The 20,643-nt window shown below is 44.6% G+C and overlaps 1 protein-coding gene across 1 annotated transcript in view; it reads left to right on the forward strand.

Annotated features, from left to right (window-relative positions):
* otog (otogelin) overlaps positions 1-20,643 on the forward strand; it is a 178,412-nt gene that overhangs the window by 100,547 nt on the left and 57,222 nt on the right. Inside the window, 10 exon segments of the mRNA XM_061701282.1 lie at positions 10,266-10,383; positions 10,976-11,055; positions 11,291-11,451; positions 11,848-12,052; positions 13,412-13,557; positions 15,573-15,647; positions 18,004-18,181; positions 18,321-18,472; positions 18,557-18,646; positions 18,757-18,943. Of these exon segments, the coding sequence (XP_061557266.1) occupies positions 10,266-10,383; positions 10,976-11,055; positions 11,291-11,451; positions 11,848-12,052; positions 13,412-13,557; positions 15,573-15,647; positions 18,004-18,181; positions 18,321-18,472; positions 18,557-18,646; positions 18,757-18,943 (1,392 nt within the window).

The following is a 20,643-nucleotide window of genomic DNA, read 5'->3' on the forward strand; positions in this document are numbered from 1 at the left end:
TGGGGTAGCTTGTGGATAAAAAAGATCTGTCCAGAAGGAAGTGCGATACAAGTCTTCTCTGAGCCCGTGACGAACACCGTCACCAAGGCGCTTCGGCCACCCTACCTTTGCTTTTTGTCTGTTTTTGCCTTCTTTTTTTTATTCCTTCCTTTTCCGTTGGATACACCTGTTCGGCGACCCAGCCCAGCCACCTGGAAGACTGACCAGCTGGTCTAAATTCTATCCTACGCAACATAAGTGCAGCCTGCTATTCCTAGGTACAAATTGGTGCATAATTGAATTATCACAACGGTAACAGAAATTCGCAGCTTCGCATAGCTCCCCGCACATTCTCATTCCAAGCTTATCCCACAAATTCAGCCTTCTTTAAGAATGTTTAACTGTACCTTGTTTTTTGTTGTTGTCTCTCTGCATTGTTTCCCTGTAGTTTCCCCTTTTAGAGATAATTAAATTTTCTATAAAATCCCACTTCCTGTCATGCTTTGTGTGTGCTTGAGTCTAATAGTAAAGCCGCTGAAATCGAGGACTCGTATTTCATTCCTGAAGCAACCTTCAGATTATGAGACAGAGGTTTTTCGTCACTTTTCCTAAAATCTACGAATATAAAAAGAGACGTGGTGCTCCTTTACGAGACAAAGAGTTTGATTCTAACGTTAAACGCCAATCGGATGTATTCTTTGGCGTATTCTTTGTCCAAAATTAATTGTCCTTATCCCAAACCAATATACTCTACACAGGTGAGATTAAAGCAGTGCCAACAGGGCTGCCATCTTGGGTACTGGTTCACGCAGGTATTGTTTATCGGTTGACCAGGATACCTTTTTGGGCCATTCCATAATCTACTTCGAAAAAACGGGTACCTTCATCACTATAGTGCTTAACCATCTTCTGGACTTCTTTCTCCAGCACCATGATGCCTATCACTGAAGTATCCTTCTCATTGTCCATAAACTGTTTTGCCTTCCATATTAAGGATCCCAGTCCTTCTTTCTGGATAACTTGTTCAATATTGGTCTTCTCTTTCAGTAATGTCAGGCCAGTCCCGTCGTTAAGTCTTAGTCCTTTCTGTATTTGGTGATTCCATTGTTTTTTTTTTAAGGCTCGGTCTTGCATTTTCAACTGTCCAGTTAACTTTTATGGAGCGTCAGCTCGGCTCCCAGCAGGTCTCGCCATATTCTTTAGCGGTTCCATGTCTCACTGGGACTACGTCGAGAATTTGAGGTTCGTACATGCCTTCAAAGTTAGCTTCTTCAAAGTCGCCTATTATTATTGTAAGTAATTGTAAGTAGTAATGTTACCTTGAGCCATGGGTTCTTAGGGAGTTGTACTTGTACATCCAGAGGTCTCATAGGGATGTAGGGGTCACATCGGCTACAGGAACAGGGGCCTGGTCCTTCCTTATAAACCAGGTCCGGGATCTAGGTTGGGTGTGTCCCCATAAAGGAAGGGTCATGTTGTTCGGATATTGGAGTCAAGTACAGGGTGTTGTCTTGTGGGACTTCTGGACTCAGGCAATCACTCGGGAGAATGTAGTGGGGCTCGTCACACTGTTCTTCAACTGCAGGCGGCTCTCTGATTACCTCCAAAGGGAGCTCGTTGTCGTAGACCGGTTTGGCTGAGGAGTCACACCACACATATGGTGATTGCAGTGCATAGTTCCGCAACTGAGTGCTCGCTGTTGCCGACGAGTCGCCCAGGGACGAAGACATCCTCATTCGTTCTTCTCTCTGATGAGCACGAGTGGCCCTCTCAGGGGGAAGTAGTCTGTACAAGTCTCCTCTCACATCTTTTAACATTCGATTCAACCCTCGCCACACCCACTTCCAGGTGGTCACAATCCACTGAGGGGGGGTGCGGGGGGTGCGCTGGTCCTGCAATTAACCATCCTGCTTTGAGCCACTACCTATTTTCCCTGGGTAGGGGAAACAGGTTGCGCAGGCACGTCCCTAGAGCTTATCTGCCTAGGAACAACTTGTATTACTTCTTCATAGAGCGGGCTTTGCTCATCATTTAGCAATGCTGTGAACCTATACCAACCCAATCGCCCATATATGTGATTGCCTATACATTTTCCTATACATATGATTCCCTATACATTCCCCTTTGGAGTCAAAGGGGAATTCCCATTCCCCTTTGACTCCAAACATCATATTTCTTGTAGCAAACCCTCAGTGACATTTTAGTATTTTTAATAAACATCTTTTTGGGTCCGTTATTCTTAATTCTGGAGATCGGTACATGCCATAAGTGGTGGTCCAAATCAAAAAGTAATTCTACGTGATCTCCACATATTCATCCCGGACAGAGTAAAAATAATTCCTACCTTATCTTGAATTGCATACCTTGGAGTATATGGGAGATATACCTGGGGTGCAGGGGGGTTTGGACAGATGCCTCTATTAAGACAAACAAAGACACCACCGCCTCGTCGAAAAAGAGAAGAGGAAGAACCAATATGGTGCCCCTGGATCCTCAACTGCTGCAACATGTGCTTTCATCATGCAGTCAGTACATTCATAAAGTCCTTGCATGGCTGTCTTTTCTAAGTTGCTGTTGCACAGCCATCACTTTGTATTAGTCCAATAGTCGGTGGATTATTTTTCTTTACCAGCTGTAAATATAATCTCTCACAGGATAAGTCTTTGTCTGTCCTCATTCAATACATTTTGGTCGGTAGTAAAACCAAACATATCACCGTAGTCCGTCGATAATCTTACCTTTGCAGTCTAGTTTTGGGGAAGAGGTTTGTTGTCTTCGTCCTCGGGTTGGTTCCACAGGGAGGCCAGTACTCTCATAACTCTCATGCGCCTCTTGTTGCCGTTGCTCTGCTGCACGCTCTTCTGCTGCCTCTGAGAGTACCTCCAGTAAGTTAAATCTTGGGGGAGGTGCAACTTGATTGTCCATACCCTCCGATTTTATCGTTATGTTCTGCCATTCTACTCCCTGGGAAAGTGTTGTCGTCGTAGCCTTGGGGGCTGGCATCACGTCAGTAGGCTCCTGCTTTTGAGCATCGATGCGATCGCCTCCACCAATTCTGTTCCCTGGTTGCAGAGACTGAACTGGCTGGGGCATCACTTCTGTGTCCACTCCAACAGCATACAGTCCACTGTAGGAAACCATGGCCATGTTCACTCTAACTTTCACATAGACCATCACTCAAAGGTCAAATGGAGTGATCAATTGTGTAGCGTATATTAGTCAAATACAAATGTAATTAATTTAAGAGAAAAGAACAAACCGGAAGCAACGCTTGCGTTACTTCCGGTTTACCGTAATTTTAAGTTTAATTGTTCAAATCAAACTAATTTTACCTATTAAAGGGGGGCCACGTCACTTTTTACGTGGGGTAAAATGTAGGGAAATTGACGAGAAACCTTTTTATCAGTCTCGGAAGCCAAGTCTGTTCCGTCCCGGCTTTCGCGGTTACCGAGCCATGTGCCCCAATAAAGAAAGGGCAAAAGGGGGATGGGTGTCCCACGGCCAGCCCAGCTGACGAGCTGCCAGCAAGACGAGAGAAAAAACGCAAGAGCCCGAAAACACATGAGCGCCAGGGTTAAGTACCCCAGGGGCGTGTCGAAGAGGCACGGAGAAGACCACACCCATCAGCTTGAATCTTGTCTACAAATTTGATAAAATTGGTTTAAAATCATATATTAATATAAAATAACCTCAACTTGGTACTCTCTGTACTCACAGGTCTAGCACAGGGTATGTGTTGCTGGGAGTCAAATCAAGACAAACAATTCTCAAAATCTCACAGCTACGTTTGTAAAGTTGATACAATGACTCAGACATCAAGGCATACATTTGGAATAATTCTGCAGAGTTCTTGAAATATAAAAACAGACATTTTTCCTTTGTTAAACATCAAATGAGAGTCAGCCCGGTCGACTTTGCAGTTCCTCTCGACGCCTGCGGGTGGTGCCTTGCACGGACGTAGTTTGTTGCTGTATTTGCATCCCATTGTCGATTGGTCCCTTTTTGGCCTGTTGTGAGTTCAAACGAAGAAAGGACTCTTTGATTACTGTAAACCAAGATTTCGAGGGGACCTGCTAATTACTTTTTTCTCACAGCAGGACGGCTTCGAAGGCTGCAGTTTATCAAACCGTGGGGAACCACTGTGTCACCTCCGTTTGCGGGGAGCATGTACGTACAATTACGTTGAACTGACCATTGGAACCATAGAAAATACAGATTTTTTTTTTAATTCAAACTGTCTCTCAAAATAGTCCAATGCTGTGGTAAAACGAAACAAGTTGCATCCCCTTAATGGGGTTTCCTTTGGGGCTGCCGGCAACTGTTCAAGGGCCATGTCCGCCCTGTCACTCATTTGTGTGATTACCTCAGCCCAGGTGAATCGTTGCCACATCTTCTCATCCCTACCAGCCCACATTCTCTTTTTGGGTATCATATTCCCATTCCTCTCTCTTCATCGTCTTTCTATAGCTTCAGTGGACGACAACTGCCTCTCGACTTGTGAGTCCTGTTGCCACCATGTAGAGTCTGTCACCATCAGTGGCTCCATCTCAATGGGATGGTATACAGGCAAACGCTTATGTATCGAGTCATGAAGCGTCTGCCACTGCTGTTGTAAATGTTCTTCGGCGAACGGATGGGGGTCGACTTCCAGTGAATGGGACCAGTAGAGCCATCGGAGTGACAGCCCTGGTGAGCTGCCATCCTTCCGCGCCTCTGGCTGAAATTACTGAACCAGCGGCTGACTCACCTAAGCAGGTCGTACACTACCACAACTGGCTTCCGTTCCAGGCACAGGTACACACATCAAGCAGTCGATCTCCACCGCCGAGGTCCCATTGGGCATATATCCTCAGCCTCGGGAGAAAGTTGTCTTGACAGTGGGCACACACGTAGGCTCCCATTACTTTGACCGGGTTCGGTCCTCCAGTTAGTAATTGACCGAGTACATCTGGTGGGCATCTAGGCTTCATGAACCCCAGTCCCATCCATACTGTCTGCAATGTCTTTTCTGTCAGGCAGATGACACATTGGGTGTCGGCTGTTTGCCACCAAATCGGAGGTCTTTGTTGGAGGTTAACCATCCCCTCTTCGTGTTGTTTATAATGGAGTCAACGCTCTCCTGGCTTTCCAGTGATCGATCTCCTGGTGATGATTTCGCCTTTGTTAGCAGTCAGTCTAACAAAGGGTGGCACGGGGGCTGCTCCGTCCTTCATCTCTCATTTTCTTTTGTTATTTCTTGGCTTGAGTTGGAGCAATTGTTGGTTTCAACCCTTGGACTCCCCGCTTTTTCAGGCGCACTGTGTTAAAATCCAAAATCTCTGTTAGTCTGTCAGAAACATCATACTTTCCTTGTATGTTGGGTTGATCTCAAGCCTTTATCCACAACCACTGTCCAACTCTGAATGGATTTGCTTCTGTTGTGTTGTCATCTTTTGCTTGGCTTCGTCCCGCCTCGAGCGACACAAAGGAGCGTTGATTCAGCTCCTCAGAAGGAGAGGGTCTCCATACTCTGCTTCTCCCGTTCAAGTCAGAAGGAAGTTTAAGTGATTTTGTATTCCCTTCTTTATTTTTAGCATTTTTACACAACCAATTTTTGATTAGGTCAATGGTTCTTTCAGCCACACCATTTGTAAGGAGGTGTAAGGAGAATAAACTGCTTATCCCCCATTTTTGACACCACCTCTGCACTTGTGCATTTATGAAATGATTACCATTGTCTGTTCTCAATTCTTTTTGTATTCAAAGCCACATACAGCCGCCATCAAGTGTTCGTATTACACTGTTGGTATAAGCTTTTCTTACAGCTTTGAGTCCAAAATGTCTTGACATAGAATCTACAAGCACAATAAGATATTGCTCACCTTTTGTGCCAGTCACACCCATGGGTCCAGCTACGTCCATACAAACCGATCCCCACGGCACAGTCTGCCCACCCCTTGTCCTCGGCATCATGGATTGTATTTTTTGCAGAATTCACAGTCCAATTCCCTCCGCGTAGGAAGTGGGCCAACATGCTCTAGCGCTTCATGTATGGCCTGCACCATCTTCCCCACGTACTCTTCTGGGACTGCCTTTCCATTTGGGGTCTTGTCCCATTTTTCTGTTGGATGTATTGATATACTTCATTCTTCCCTTGACCCGGGTACTCCGGTTACCTCTCACTTCCCAAAAACATGTATGGTCGGTTAATTGAAGACTCTATATTGCCCGTAGGTGTGAATGTGAGTGTGGGTGGTTGTTTGTCTGTATGTGCCCTGCGATTGGCTGGCGAACAGTTCAGCGTGTACCTGACTCTTGCCCAGAGTCGGCTGAGATAGGCTCTAGCACGTCCGCTACACTAGTGAGGATAAGTACTACGAATAATGGATGGAGGGATGGAAATAAATAAATAAATGTAGAAGCCAGCAGATGACTATAGATGTGATTTAATGTTTTCAAATTTGTCGTGGAACTGTGTGAGGTTTCAGTCTCAGGTCCTGCTCATTTTCCAGCTAATAAATCACATCTATAGTCATCTGCAGGCTTCTGTTGCCCAATCTATTTAGGTACAGTATGTCATCTAAATAAATTACAATAAATATATTCTATCATCTCAATAAATTATAATTTTCAAATGTATTGAAAAAAAGGGGTGGTGGTGGGTGTGAGGGTGTGTTCCACTTACAGGGGGATCACACTGCTCAGCCTCCCTGGTAAGGTCTATTCAGGGGTGCTGGAGAGGAGGGTCCGTCGGGAAGTCAAATCTCAGATTCAGGAGGAGCAGTGTGGTTTTCGTCCTGGCCGTGGAACAGTGGACCAGCTCTACACCCTCGGCAGGATCCTCGAGGGTGCATGGGAGTTCGCCCAACCAGTCTACATGTGTTTTGTGGACTTGGAGAAGGCGTTCGACCGTGTCCCTCGGGGAGTCCTGTGGAGGGTGCTTCAGGAGTATGGGGTACCGAACCCCCTGATACGGGCTGTTCGGTCCCTGTACGACCGGAGTCAGAGTTTGGTCCGCATATCTGGCAGTAAGTCGGACTCGTTCCCGGTGAGGGTTGGACTCCGCCAAGGCTGCCCTTTGTCGCCGATTCTGTTCATAACTTTTATGGACAGAATTTCTAGGCGCAGCAAAGGCGTAGAGGGGGTCCGGTTTGGTGGCCTCACTATTGCTTCTCTGCTTTTTGCTAATGATGTGGTTCTGTTGGCTTCATCAAGCCGTGAGCTCCAACTCTCACTGGAGCAGTTCGCAGCCGAGTGTGAAGCGGCTGGGATGAGAATCAGCACCTCCAAATCTGAGACCATGGTCCTCAGTCGGAAAAGGGTGGCATGCCCTCTCCAGGTCGGGGATGAGATCCTGCCCCAAGTGGAGGAGTTCAAGTATCTTGGGGTCTTGTTCACGAGTGAGGGAAGAATGGAACGGGAGATCAACAGGCGGATCGGTGCGGCGTCTGCAGTGATGCGGACTTTGTATCGGTCCGTTGTGGTAAAGAAGGAGCTAAGCCGAAAGGCGAAGCTCTCAATTTACCGGTCGATCTTCGTTCCTACCCTCACCTATGGTCATGAGCTGTGGGTCATGACCGAAAGAACGAGATCCCGGATACAAGCGGCCGAAATGAGATTCCTCCGCAGGGTGTCCGGGCTCTCCCTTAGAGATAGGGTGAGAAGCTCGGTCATCCGGGAGGATCTCAGAGTAGAGCCGCTGCTCCTCCGCATTGAGAGGAGCCAGATGAGGTGGCTTGGGCATCTGATTCGGATGCCTCCCGGACGTCTCCCTGGTGAGGTGTTCCGGGCACGTCCCACCGGGAGGAGACCCCGGGGACGACCCAGGACACGCTGGAGAGCCTACGTCCCTTGGCTGGCCTGGGAACACCTTGGGATCCCCCTGGAAGAGCTGGATGAAGTGGCTGGGGAGAGGGAAGTCTGGGCGTCCCTGCTAAAGCTACTGCCCCCACGACCCGACCCGGATAAGCGGTAAAAAATGGATGGATGGATGGATGAAATGTACCTGTATATAATAAAACTCCCTGCCTTGAAGACTGTCTACAGCCAGGTTGGCATTACAAATGGGAATCAGTTCTCAGTTGCCACACCTAAGTAATTAGTTAAGATTTTAAAGATGTCAAAAATATTTAAAACTTAGATTAAGATGTAAAATAAGACATTAACTTGAAAGCTTGAAATACCAGCATTTTTTTTAGACCCAGTAGGTGTCAGTAATGAGCAACATCAGCCTCATTTGCTTAATCTACCCTCAACTAATAAGTGTGCTGGAATCACCATACCGGGAACTCCTGCTACCAGGAACTAAAAGTTCCTATATATTGTACTTATTAGGATAGGATCATGATTGTTTCTGCTGCCATTACTTAACACCAAGAGTCAATTTGATGGAATAGTTTAATGAAAACTTGTTCCCTCTTTTCTATTCCGATGTTTACAGTGTTTTTAGGAAGGTTTCCGCAAAAATGTGACAAGGTATGTGGTCCTGTGTAGTGGAATTAGAAGTGTAAGGACCTGATTCATTAAGATTTCAAATAGCGGCACTAAATTGAATTGTCAATATAACTGATTGCTTGGGGGGTTGCTGGCTGTGTTGCAAGTGATTTTACTCAGATTGAGATCTTTTACTAAGATCCTGAATAGCGTGCGCTAAATTGCTTTTTCATTCACTCTGAGATTATGCACGCTGTTAGCAACAGGTCTAAAATGGGTTGCAAAACCAAACAATGGATATGAGAGACAACAGTTAATAGTTGGAAACTCCCAAGCAAACTACAGCACAACATTCTCAATTTTTCTTCCTCCTTTGTGGTGAGTTCAAGTAACACTTCAGACAAGTGGCAAATTTCCCTTGGATGAATGGGCCGTCTGCATCCGTAAAGCCACTTTATTTTTTTGTCTCTGCGGTAATAGTTTTACAGACAAAACATACCAAGATTTCGTATTCCGTATTTAAAAGAGAGTTTTGTGGTTTAGGTAGCTCTGATGGTTTTGAACATTGAACGTTTGCGAGAGGACCGCAAGTACAAAATGGAGTTTGAAGTAATAGAATTGGAAGTGTTAGCAGAAGAGGCAAACAAACACTGTGTCTGTGGTTTGCACCTGTTGCAGAAAATAAATCCATCGCGCCCATAATTTTCGTAAAGCCAGCAACCACACAAAAGCTGTGCTTATTTTGATGTAATCGCTCCCATTGTGAGGCAATTGGATTTACATGTATGTACCCATCCTGTGTAACATTGTGTATAAAACCTGGGACAGCAAACCCGGAAAACTGGGAGAGGCCAGCATCAATTGCCACAGTGTGCTGACACAAACACATGGAACTGCAGAGTTAAAAAAAAAGGTTTGTCATAGGTGATATGGCATGAATCCTTCTTGTTACTGGTTTAAAGTCCAACCTTCAATCATTCAGAAGCTCCAAAATTGGATTACTGATTAGACAATATGTCGTGATAATTTTTGTTGACATTTCAAAACTATTTACCACTGAACAAAATTATACATGCAACACTTTTGTTTTTGCTCCCATTTTTCGTGAGCAGGACTCAAAGATTTAAACCTTTTTCTACATACACAAAAGGCCATTTCCATCAAATATTGTTCACAAATCTAAATCTGTGTTAGTGAGCATTTCTCTGATTAGACAGCATGATTATTGCACATGTGTGACTTCGGCTGGCCACAATAAAAGGCCACTCTGAAATGTGCAGCTTTGCTTTATTGTGGGGGTCTGGGGCATGAGAAAACCAGTCAGTATCTGGCCTGACCACCCTTTGCCTCACGCAGTGCAACGCATCTCCTTCGCATAGAGTTAATCAGGTTGTTGATTTGGCCTGTGGAATGTTGGTCCACTCCTCTTCAATGGCTGTGCGAAGTTGCTGGATATTGGCAGGCACTGGAACACGCTGTCGTATACGCCGATCCAGAGCATCCCAAACATGCTCAATGGGTGACATGTCCGGGGAGTATGCTGGCCGTGCAAGAACTGGGATGTTTTCAGCTTCCACAAATGGAAGTGGACGAAACAAATCATCAGAAGGGGCTGATCGAACTTTTCCTTGTAAAACACTATAGTGTGGGCACAAACGGGGTAGCCAGCGGGGTGGCTGACTTTCAGTCTGGGGCCGCCCCTGGCAATTTGTCTCAGGTTTGCTAAATCACATTGCTCATGCTAAATTAATCAATACTCTTCCTCCTGATTATGCCCGGTCACTAGATCATCTTAAACATTTGTTTGTGTGTGCACGTTTGAGCCCCTCTTTGCACGCTCAAACATTCAGTAAATATTTTGTCTTTTTCATGAGGCTCTGGCCCAGATGCCCCACCTCGTCCACAGTGCCAGTGGAGATATGACTCCTGCATCAGCCCCTGTTTCAAAACCTGCAGCGACCCATCAGCAGAAGCCTGTGTGGCCATCCCACAGTGAGACTTTTTTCAACATTTTTATTCACACTAGCAGTCAGGAGGGATAGTTATGTCACTATAATCTAAGAAGGTAGAATGGGCAAGTGGTTAGCACATCTGCCTCACAGTTCTAAGGTTCAGTGTGGAGTTGGCATGGTCTCTCCGTGATTACGTGGGTTTTCTACAGATAGTCTGGCTTCCTCCCACATTCCAAAAACATACATACATGTGTTACATTGAAAACTTTAAATTGTCCATAGATGTGAATGTGAGTACTTTTTTTGTCTATATGTGCCTTGCGATTGGCTGCTGACCAGTCTAGGGTTTTACTTTTACTCAGTCAGCTGGGATAAATGCACCTCACCTGTGAATCGAGGGAAGATAAGTGAAAAAGAAAATGGATGGATTGATAGTCTTAAGAATTTTCTCAAGATATTCCGTGCATTGTCATGAGCATTGAATACCTTCCATATTCCTCAAAGTGCAGAGACTGAGCTCACTAAGTCCATCACTGTTGATGTAGGTAGAAAATGACATCATAGATACGTTTTAAAGTTAACTTTGGACTGGTGTTCTGTAAGATTATTTTTTTCGGTATTTATCTGTGTAGCGTGGAGGGCTGCCTTCCTGTCTGCCCCCCATACATGGTCCTGGATGAAGTGACTCGTCATTGTGTCTATGTCGAAGACTGTGAGTATTTCACTGATGTATATCTTGGATACAAGTATTTATGTTATTATACAATACTTGATGCCATTGCGATATTAAGTAGTCATAATGTGTACAGTATAGTCATAATATGATTTATAAATTAGTAGCCCACACTGAAATGAACAGGAACTATCAGTGGTAAATCTTAGTCTGTGAGTACAGTATATCAATCTCTGTTCTCCTCTTAACATTCTGTTCATGGTTTTGGGTTTAGGTATTAAAGCCCCTGTTATTATACCCATAATTCCAACCAGTGCCATGCCAAGCTCTGGGTCTATGTCCTCCACAACAACCACTGCCTCACTCAAGACAACTACTGCCCCATCTGCCGTTTCTCAGTCTACTACCACCAAATTCACCACCCCTGTTTCTGCTGTGAGCACATCAACATCTGCTTCCATAACACCAATTTTTGATGAGTCAACTCGACCAACCATCCACTTTCCTACTGGATTTTTTGCACCTTCCAGAACAGCAGCACCTCTTTCACCATTGACTCCTACTGTAAAGCCTGAGGTGGTTGAACCATTGTTGACTCTAAAAGTGACACAAGCCCGTACCACTGCTGAGAGTGCAACCGTCAGCCCCTTTGGATCCAGCACCTTCAGGTTGAGCAGTGCACCCTTTGTAATCACTTCTCTCATCTGGTTAACTTCCTCCACAAGGCCAACTGACTCCCTCCGGCCCCTCTTCACACCAAAAGCCACCACCACAGAATTAACGACAAGATCTACTAAGGGGCCAACCTTCACTTCTCTGCTTACCACCAAGGTGTCCACAGAGACTACACATTCAGTAGTGGTGTTTCCATTTGGAACCACATCTTATACTAGGCCAGTTTCAGAGATTCCAAAAGTGACAGAACGGACCACTGTACCCAGATCTACTGACACTACATACACAGAATCTAGGAGCAAAAAGCCTTTGACAGTGGGGAAAACTCCCCCAATCTACCCAGTTGAACCCATCACTCCTGGTTTACTAAGCACAGCCTCTTCAACCACTTCTTCACTTTTTACCCCACCTCCTGTAAAAACAGCAACCATATCAATGGCGACAGTCACTTCAGCGAAGATCCCAGACTCAGTTACTCCAGTTGAACCCTTTAAAACAAGCACAACAACACACTTCATTAGTCCAAAGACAACAGCTACTCCTATTTCTGAACTTACCACAGCAAAGGTGATTTTAACCACCCCAGCTGCTCCCGAGATACCAATATCAGCGCCAGTCCACGTCGTTCTGACTACAACTGTGCCCAGTTCTTCCTCAGGTGCCTCAGACCAGCAAGCAACAGGAAAGACAACAAACATAATTGAATCGACTGTGTCCAAAATAACTGCTGCCACCATATCAATGACTGCTCAGCCACCCCCTAAGCTTACAGCTACAATTCCTGGGTCTACCTCCTCCGCTCAGTCTATAACCTCAAGACTTCCAAAGGTAGCTGTAGCCACTACTCTGGCTACCAGCCCAATTTTATCAGCAAAAACTGTGCCACCAGTGCGCCCAAGGGAAACTGTTGTTCCTCCACTATCACCAAGCTCCACCAGACAGACCACACAACCTTGGCCTCCTAACCATTTCCTCAGCTCCTCCAGCCAGTTGTACAATCTTACAAAAAAGACAACACCTCAGCGCACCTCTCAAACTCTTCCACAGGTGGTCAGTTTGACTAAAACAACTGAATTACCTCGATTTCCGGAGTCAGGGCAAGCCATCATCTCTGCTACACGAGCTACAGTCAAAACCACAACTGCTAAGACTACATCTCAGGCGATGTCTAAAGAAGAATTTATGACCAAGACACAAGTTACACCAGAGCATCCACCTAGACCAGTTGTTCCTAATACGTCTCTCACCACAGGACCTATAAGACTTGCCATTGTAACCACCACACTCATAGGTGTTCCAGTACAATCAGTCACAGTGACAACACGTCCAGTGACGAGTGGAATGGAATTTAAAAGAGCCACAACCACACCAATCCTATCTGTCTTTCTACCAGACACAGCTATTTCTCCTTCAACCTCAAGAAAAACAACTTCCTCTGACAAGGTCACCACACAGCTTGTATCAGCTGTAAGCTCTACATCTGCTGCAACAACTACAACTGCAACTACACGGATGTCCTCTATCGGGCTGACACAGAGGGTTCCAGTGACAAGAGTTACACCCAAAATCACATCAACCGAGAGGCCTATCACAGTCAAGCCAACTATGGAAACAAAACCCCTGGAAGCGACCACCAAACCAACCAGCTCACCAACTATCATGCCAAAGGAAGGCAAAACAACTTTATTAGGCGTTACAGCTCCAACCAAATCCACATCAGGAGAACCATTGACTACAGTGAGCACACCTACAGCAACAACAACTGCAGCCACAACCAGAGTGCCAAGTTTGACTACCTCAGTGGCCCCACCTTCCATGCCTGAGTCAGCCATACCAATCTCTGGTCTGACACCCACAGAGTCTGAGGTGCCACCAAACACTTCCCAACCAGTGACATCGCCACCATTCAATATGACAATCCTGAATCGCACTAGTCCTGGTGCAACAACACCTTTTGCACCAGTGGATAAAACCAAGCCCACTTCAGACAGCATAACATCCACGGCTATATCATTCACTCAGATGTGCACGGTGGGTTCACTTTACATCATCCGCATTCTTAATGTAATAGTCATTAATATACCATTTCACTTTGTCTTTATCATATTAGTAAGTAAGAAATATTTACATTATTTACTGTATATAGCAATTACAAAGCGCATACTATCACATACACGAGCAAAGTTGAACAGGTTAAAAAGACAAGCAAGAAGAAAATAGACGAGGACAGACATGACACCAAGGAGGAATCTAACTGGACTAAACCGATCAAAACAAAAAAGGACAGGGCATGGGAATAAGAGGTAGTTGTAAAGAATATGGAATCAGATTTTTGCCAAAAAGATTCACACAAGACTTTTTAAGTTGCAAACAAAAAACAAGACTATCAAACAAAACTTCTTGAATTGCAAACAAAATATAAAACTTTGAGAGATATAAAGTAATTTAAGCAAAAACACATTCTTAAAAGTAAATATTACTTGCAATTGTACCCAGTCTGTGCTGACGCTGCTTAAAGAAGACAGCGTTGTGTACTTGTGTGTTAGAAAAGGAGACTAAGGGAATAATTCTCTTGCCAGCAGTAAGGGGGAATTTATTGTACAACACAAAACAATTGTCCAGAATTTCAGCCACGGCTCCCATGCACACCTCTTCTTTGGCAATCTCAATAACGACTCCTGCATTTTTGTTAGCTGTCGACTCATCAAATGATTATTTTTAACATATAGCATATTGTACTTGTTTCCTAACAATCATAGGCATTTTTTAATATTTTACAACTAATTGAAAGTGCAGTCATATAACCAAATGTAAATGTGTAAAACAGCAGCACAAAAATACAGAAAAAGAGAGCTGACATACCTGTGTCCAACATTAAAAAATTGGACAGAACTTCAGCCATGGCTCTCATGCTCACCTTGAAGGAAAAGGAGAAAACAGAATCTGCTCAGAATCAGAATCATCGTTATTTGCCAAGTATGTCCAAAAAACACACAAGGAATTTGTCTCCGGTCGTTGGAGCTGCTCTAGTACGACAACAGACAGTCAATTGACAGAGAACACTTTTGAGACATAAAGACATTGACAAAAACAGTCACTGAGCAATAAAGGGTTGCTAGTTATCTGGTAATGCCGGTACATTATGATAATTTTCTTTTGGGGAAAATTGTGCAAAAGATGCAGAGTCCTCTAGCACTTAGAGCAGTTCGAATGACTAATATTGCAATAGTCCGGTGCAATGACCATTGTGCAAAGGGCGCCGAGACGTCAAGCGAGTAGTACGATACTCTGGGAGAATGTTGATTGGGGAAATGTTGCAGATACTCCTCAGTCAGTATGCAAATGGGGCAGATGCTACTCTGGCATGAGTGGCCAGTATTGGTCAACAACAGATATGCAAATAGTGCAGCGTGGTGAGACTACCACAGTGAGTGCATGAGTAATATATCATTGGACCGACAGAAATGTGACAACAAACTCAAGACAAAAAGACAAAAAATTGCCAGAATGTTGCAATGGAATTGTAGGTTAGGTGTTTAAGAAGTTGATTGCAAGAGGGAAGAAGCTGTTGGAATGTCTGCTAGTTATAGTTTGCATTGATCGGTAGCGCCTACCTGAGGGAAGGAGCTGGAAGAGCTGGTGACCGGGATGTGGAGGGTCCAAGAGGATTTTGCACGCTCTTGTCTTAGTTCTGGCAGCGTGCAAGTCCTCAAGGGTAGGTAGGGGGGTACCGGCAATCCTTTCAGCAGTTTTGATTTTTTTTTTGACTTTTTTGTAGCATCACCGAACAAGACTGTGATGGAAGAACACAGGACTGATTCGATGACCGCTGTGTAGAACTGCCTCAACAGCTCCTGTGGCAGGCCGTGCTTTCTCAGAAGCCACAGGAAGTACATCCTCTGGTGGGACTTTTTGAGGATGAAGTTGATGTTGATCCCCCACTTCAGGTTCTTCAGGTAATTGAACCTGAGAGACTGTAATTCCCAGGAACTTGAAGGTCTCGACGGTTGACACAAGGCAGCTGGACAGCCTCACCTGCTGTGTCCTGCCCGTCAGGAAGCTGTAAATCCACTGGCAGATGGCAGGTGAGACGCTGAACTGGAGAAACTTGGAGGAAAGGAGTTCAGGGATGATGGTGTTGAACGCGGATCTGAAGTCCATGAACAGGATCCTCACATAGGTCCCTGCACTGTCGAGGTGTTCTAGGATGAAGTGGGGGCCTGTGACGCTCTTGAGGTGATCCAGCACGAGACGTTCAAAGGACTTCATGACCACAAATGTCAAGGCGACAGGCCTGTAGTCATTTAGACCTGAGATTGTAGGTTTCTTGGGGACTGGAATGATGGTGGAGCGTTTGAAACAGGATGGTACTTCGCACAGTTCCAGAGATCTGTTGAAGATCTGAGTGAAGACTGGAGCGAGCTTGTCTGCGCAGACTTTGAGGCAGGATGGGGGACACATGGTCTGGGCCTGCCGCTTTGTTAATCTTTTGTTGTTTGAAGATGCGTCTCACATCCTGTTCGCGGATGGTTAACGCAGAAGTCGGTGGTGTACATCTAACAGAGCTTTTAACAGCTACAGTGTCACAATGATAAATGTGAGAGTCTGACATAAACTTGACACTGCCATGAGTTGTTCTTTTCACTTTGTGACATTGGACCTTCAGTCCTGGATCCCATCTTGAGTCAAACATTCAGCTTCAGTGAGAAGGTGGCTGTACTTCTCTGTAATGAGCCTGTGACTGACTGTTCTTGTGGAGGGATCTCTGCTGAGGGCATCAGCCACCGTGTTTTTGGTACCAGGTATGTGCTTCAGATCAAAGGTGTAAGGATTGAGATGAGACACCCAACGTTGCTCACATGTAATCCAACTTGGGTTTTGTCAGGATGTAGGTCAGGGCGTTATTGTCAGTTCATACCATGAATGGATGACCTCTTAACCAATGACTAAACTTCTCGCATACACTCCACTTTAAGGCTAAAAACTCAAGCCTGTGAGCTAGATATTTCCTCTGATAATTACTCAATGTTTTACTAGCGAAAGCAATAGGGTGTGCTTTTTTTCCTCACTTGCTGGTATTTTGGACAAAACAGTTCAATGCCCATGTAGCGAACCATCGCTCAAGAGCATAAATGGCTGCGAGAAATCTGGATGCAAAAGAATGACACAGTTCAAGAGACTCTTTCAAGTTGCACAAAGCTGTGTCACATTCATCTGTCCAATCAGGTTTGAGATTCCTATATAAGCCTCGACCTTTGCTGGGTGCACTGCCACTCCTGTGCCATCTATAATGTGACCCAAAAACTTGACTGATCATTCAGTGGCATTTCTTTAGACTCAGTTTGAGGTTATTGAGTCTGAGCCGGAGAAAGACTGTCTCTCCCATCCCATTGGAGTTGTGAATGCAGTGCATTTCCTGTCCTCTTCTGCTACTGGAATATTAGAGAAACCATAAGAAACCATAAGTACTGAAGTACGTGTTTCTATCCAGCGGGGTGATTGGTGCCGCAGTGGGTGTGTATACCTGAGTCTTCTTGCATTAAGCCACCTGAAATCATCAGTCTCAAACTCCCATCTTTTTTCCACACTAATACGAGAGGAGAGGCATACTCGCTCACAGATTATTATTATTATTTTTTTTTTATAATCTCCTGTTCTTCCATTTTACATAGAACCAGCCACAACTTCTGGTAGTGGGTTGGTGTAACTTGCCGGTCGGGGAGGCGGAATGGTCTTTCGTCAGTGATTTGGATGCAAGGTTATTAGAAAACGTTAACTAAAATTACTTATTACCTTTGCAAAAATAACTAGAACAAACTATAATTATCGTGAAAATGTCCTTAGTTTTCGTTTTTGTCAACTAATTTCATACATGAGCTTTCGGCGTTGATTTTAAATGTATTTATTTTTTTATTTTATTTTGGAAAACGGATGTATGTATATGTATGTGTATGTATATATATATATATATATATATATATATATATATGTATATATGTATATATGTATATATATATGTATATACATATATATATATATATATATATATATATATATATATGTATATATATATGTATATATGTATATATATATATGTATATATATATGTATATATGTATATGTATATGTATATGTATATGTATATATATATGTATATATATATATATATATATATATATATATGTATATATATGTATGTATGTATATATATGTATGTATATATATGTATGTATGTATATATGTATGTATTTATAAAAATTTATGTGTTAAAAATGTTTTAACATTTCTTCTCTGTTTTTGTTTCAAAATCAGCCTTTATATGCGGAGATTGTTGATGAGTGCACCAAGTTTATCTGTGTCAACAACCAGCTCATGTTCTTCAATAAGTCCCAAAACTGCCCCTTCTCCTCTGAGCCGCTGAACTGTGGCCTTCTTGGCTTTGCCGTCTTGGTCAATGGTGACAAATGCTGCCCCCAGTGGGACTGTCCATGTAAGAGAAACACAGAAATGATTGATTTATAAATGAAATGATGTTCAATAAGCATAAGGTAACTGTAAATTCAGTTGTAGATTCAATTCCTACTATTCAAAGAGATCATAGTGTCACTATTTCATTGTTTCTTCTCCAGGTCGCTGCTCTGTTTTTCCAGACTTGAATGTGATCACATTTGATGGGAACAGTGTTGCCATCTATAAAGCTGCCTCGTTCATAGTGACCCAGCTACCCAATGAAACAGTCAGTGTACTTGTTCAGGAGTGCCCTGCTGGATCAGAGTCACCGGTGAGCCAATTGTCAAACTTTCCAAGATCTTACCGTCAATTTAATACTCAGTCACTGATTGTTATGTGAATGTCATTTTCAAAGCTTTGGTGGAATTTTACGAAACTATGTCTGGTTTCACTTAACATCACCTACAATTCCAATCACATCATCATCGACAGGCTCCAGAGGAGGGTAGGACAAAGCCCGTTATTTTCATTGTAAAGAGTAACTCACATATGAGAGCGGTAAGACGCCAGTATGAAATCAATTATTAACACTAGCAAATGTAAACTTTCCCCCAGCTCTATGTCAACTCACGGTATGCCAGGCCTCATTTTAAAAGGTTTGGTTTTGAGATCTACGACACAGGCAACATGTATCTGATCCGAAGCCCAGCTGGTCTCAAGCTGCAGTGGTATCACAGCACCGGAATGATGGTGATCGACAGTGACAACCCCAGCAAGAAGCTGCCCATCATGGGCCTCTGTGGTATGAACTGGCTTAAATAGTAATTTCAGCATGGTATTTCAGTTTTTGTCAATTAATAGAGCCTATCCCAGCTGATTCTGTGTGAGAGGCAGGGGATACCCTGAACTGGTCACCAGCCAATTGCATCCATCCATTTTCCAAACCGCTTATCACTAGGGTCGCGGACGTGCTGGAGCCTACCACAGCTAACTTTGGGTAGAGGTGGGTTACAACATGCTGGTCGGCAGCCAATCGCAGGGCACAAGTAAACAATCATTTGCACTCACAATCAACCTACCATGCATGTTTTTGGAATGTGGGGAAAAACTGGAGTACCCGGAGAAAACCCACGCAGGTGTAGTGGACATGCACGTGTCACAGACACTCGTGACCGCCTGAGAACTCCCACTCCTCCACGCTGCCCTGCTGTGAGACGGCGACTCGGACAATGCCTGGTTTACGTCAAGTGGACCTTAACCTAATGAGCAGCTTCCCGTCAAATCTTGATTCCTGGCTTCAAAAGACTCCTTCCCCGACCAAAAGATTGGAGGGACACTCCCTTCACGCAAACTATGTGGTTAATATTCACCCATGCGCGTGAGGCGCCACCCACTGGCGTTGAGAGGAACTGCATGCATAACTTGTGGATGTGCCTTTGATGTTTGTTAACGGAAGATAAAATGTCCGTTTTTATACCTTGCAAACTAGAAATATTCCAAATGAATGCCTTGGTGTCTGTGTCCCCATTCTCACTTTGACACGTCCTCGGCAAGATTTTGAAAGCTGTTCAAGATTTGATATCAAACAGTACAAATGTTGTATTGAACCATAAGCAACCAATCTGCCATGACCAAAGTTTAAACAGTGATTCTATGCGTGAAAGTACAAAGTTGGTAGTGTTTGAGATTATAATTTTAATATCTATTTACTCAAATTTGTGGACAAGATTCAGGCTGGTGGGCGTGGTCTTCTCCAAGTCGGCACTCCTTCTTCCTACGCCCCGCATCGGGGGTATTTAACTCTAAACTCACACCTTTCTCAGTTGAGTAGAACTGGAGTAGAGTTGAGGCTTCTTTTTCCTTCTGTGCGTGTAGCTCGCCAGCTGGGTGGCCTCCGGCCACCCCTCCCCCTTCTTTTGTTTCCTTTTTGTCCTCGGGCACCTCCGGGTGCCACCACGTGCACGAACATCCGCCACAACCAAGCTGGCGGCATTTTTTGATCGAAGAAGTCGAGCATGCGGCTCCGATCGCTTTCCCGAGCCACGATCGGTCGGCGGGGCCTCGACGACCAGCTGGCGGCATCCCGGACGGATCCCCCACCCCTCTGAGGGCCAGAGCTTTGCCCGCAACCAGGTCAACTGGCAGGGAAGTTATGAGCGCATCCCAAACGGGACAACAACTCTCCTTTCCTCCATCCATCCATTTTCTGAGCCGCTTCTCCTCACGCGGGTCGCGGGCGTGCTGGAGCCTATCCCAGCTGTCATCGGGCAGGAGGCGGGGTACACCCTGAACTGGTTACCAGCCAATCGCAGGGCATATACAAACAAACAACCATTCGCACTCACAGTCATGCCTACGGGCAATTTCGAGTTTCCAATTAATGCATGTTTTTGGGATGTGGTAGGAAACCGGAGTGCCCGGAGAAAACCCACGCAGGCACGGGGAGAACATGCAAACTGCACACAGATGGGGACGGGGATTGAACCCCGCACCTCAGAACTG

Source organism: Phycodurus eques, chromosome 2 (assembly GCF_024500275.1).
Source record: "Phycodurus eques isolate BA_2022a chromosome 2, UOR_Pequ_1.1, whole genome shotgun sequence".
Taxonomy (NCBI): Eukaryota; Metazoa; Chordata; class Actinopteri; order Syngnathiformes; family Syngnathidae; genus Phycodurus; species Phycodurus eques.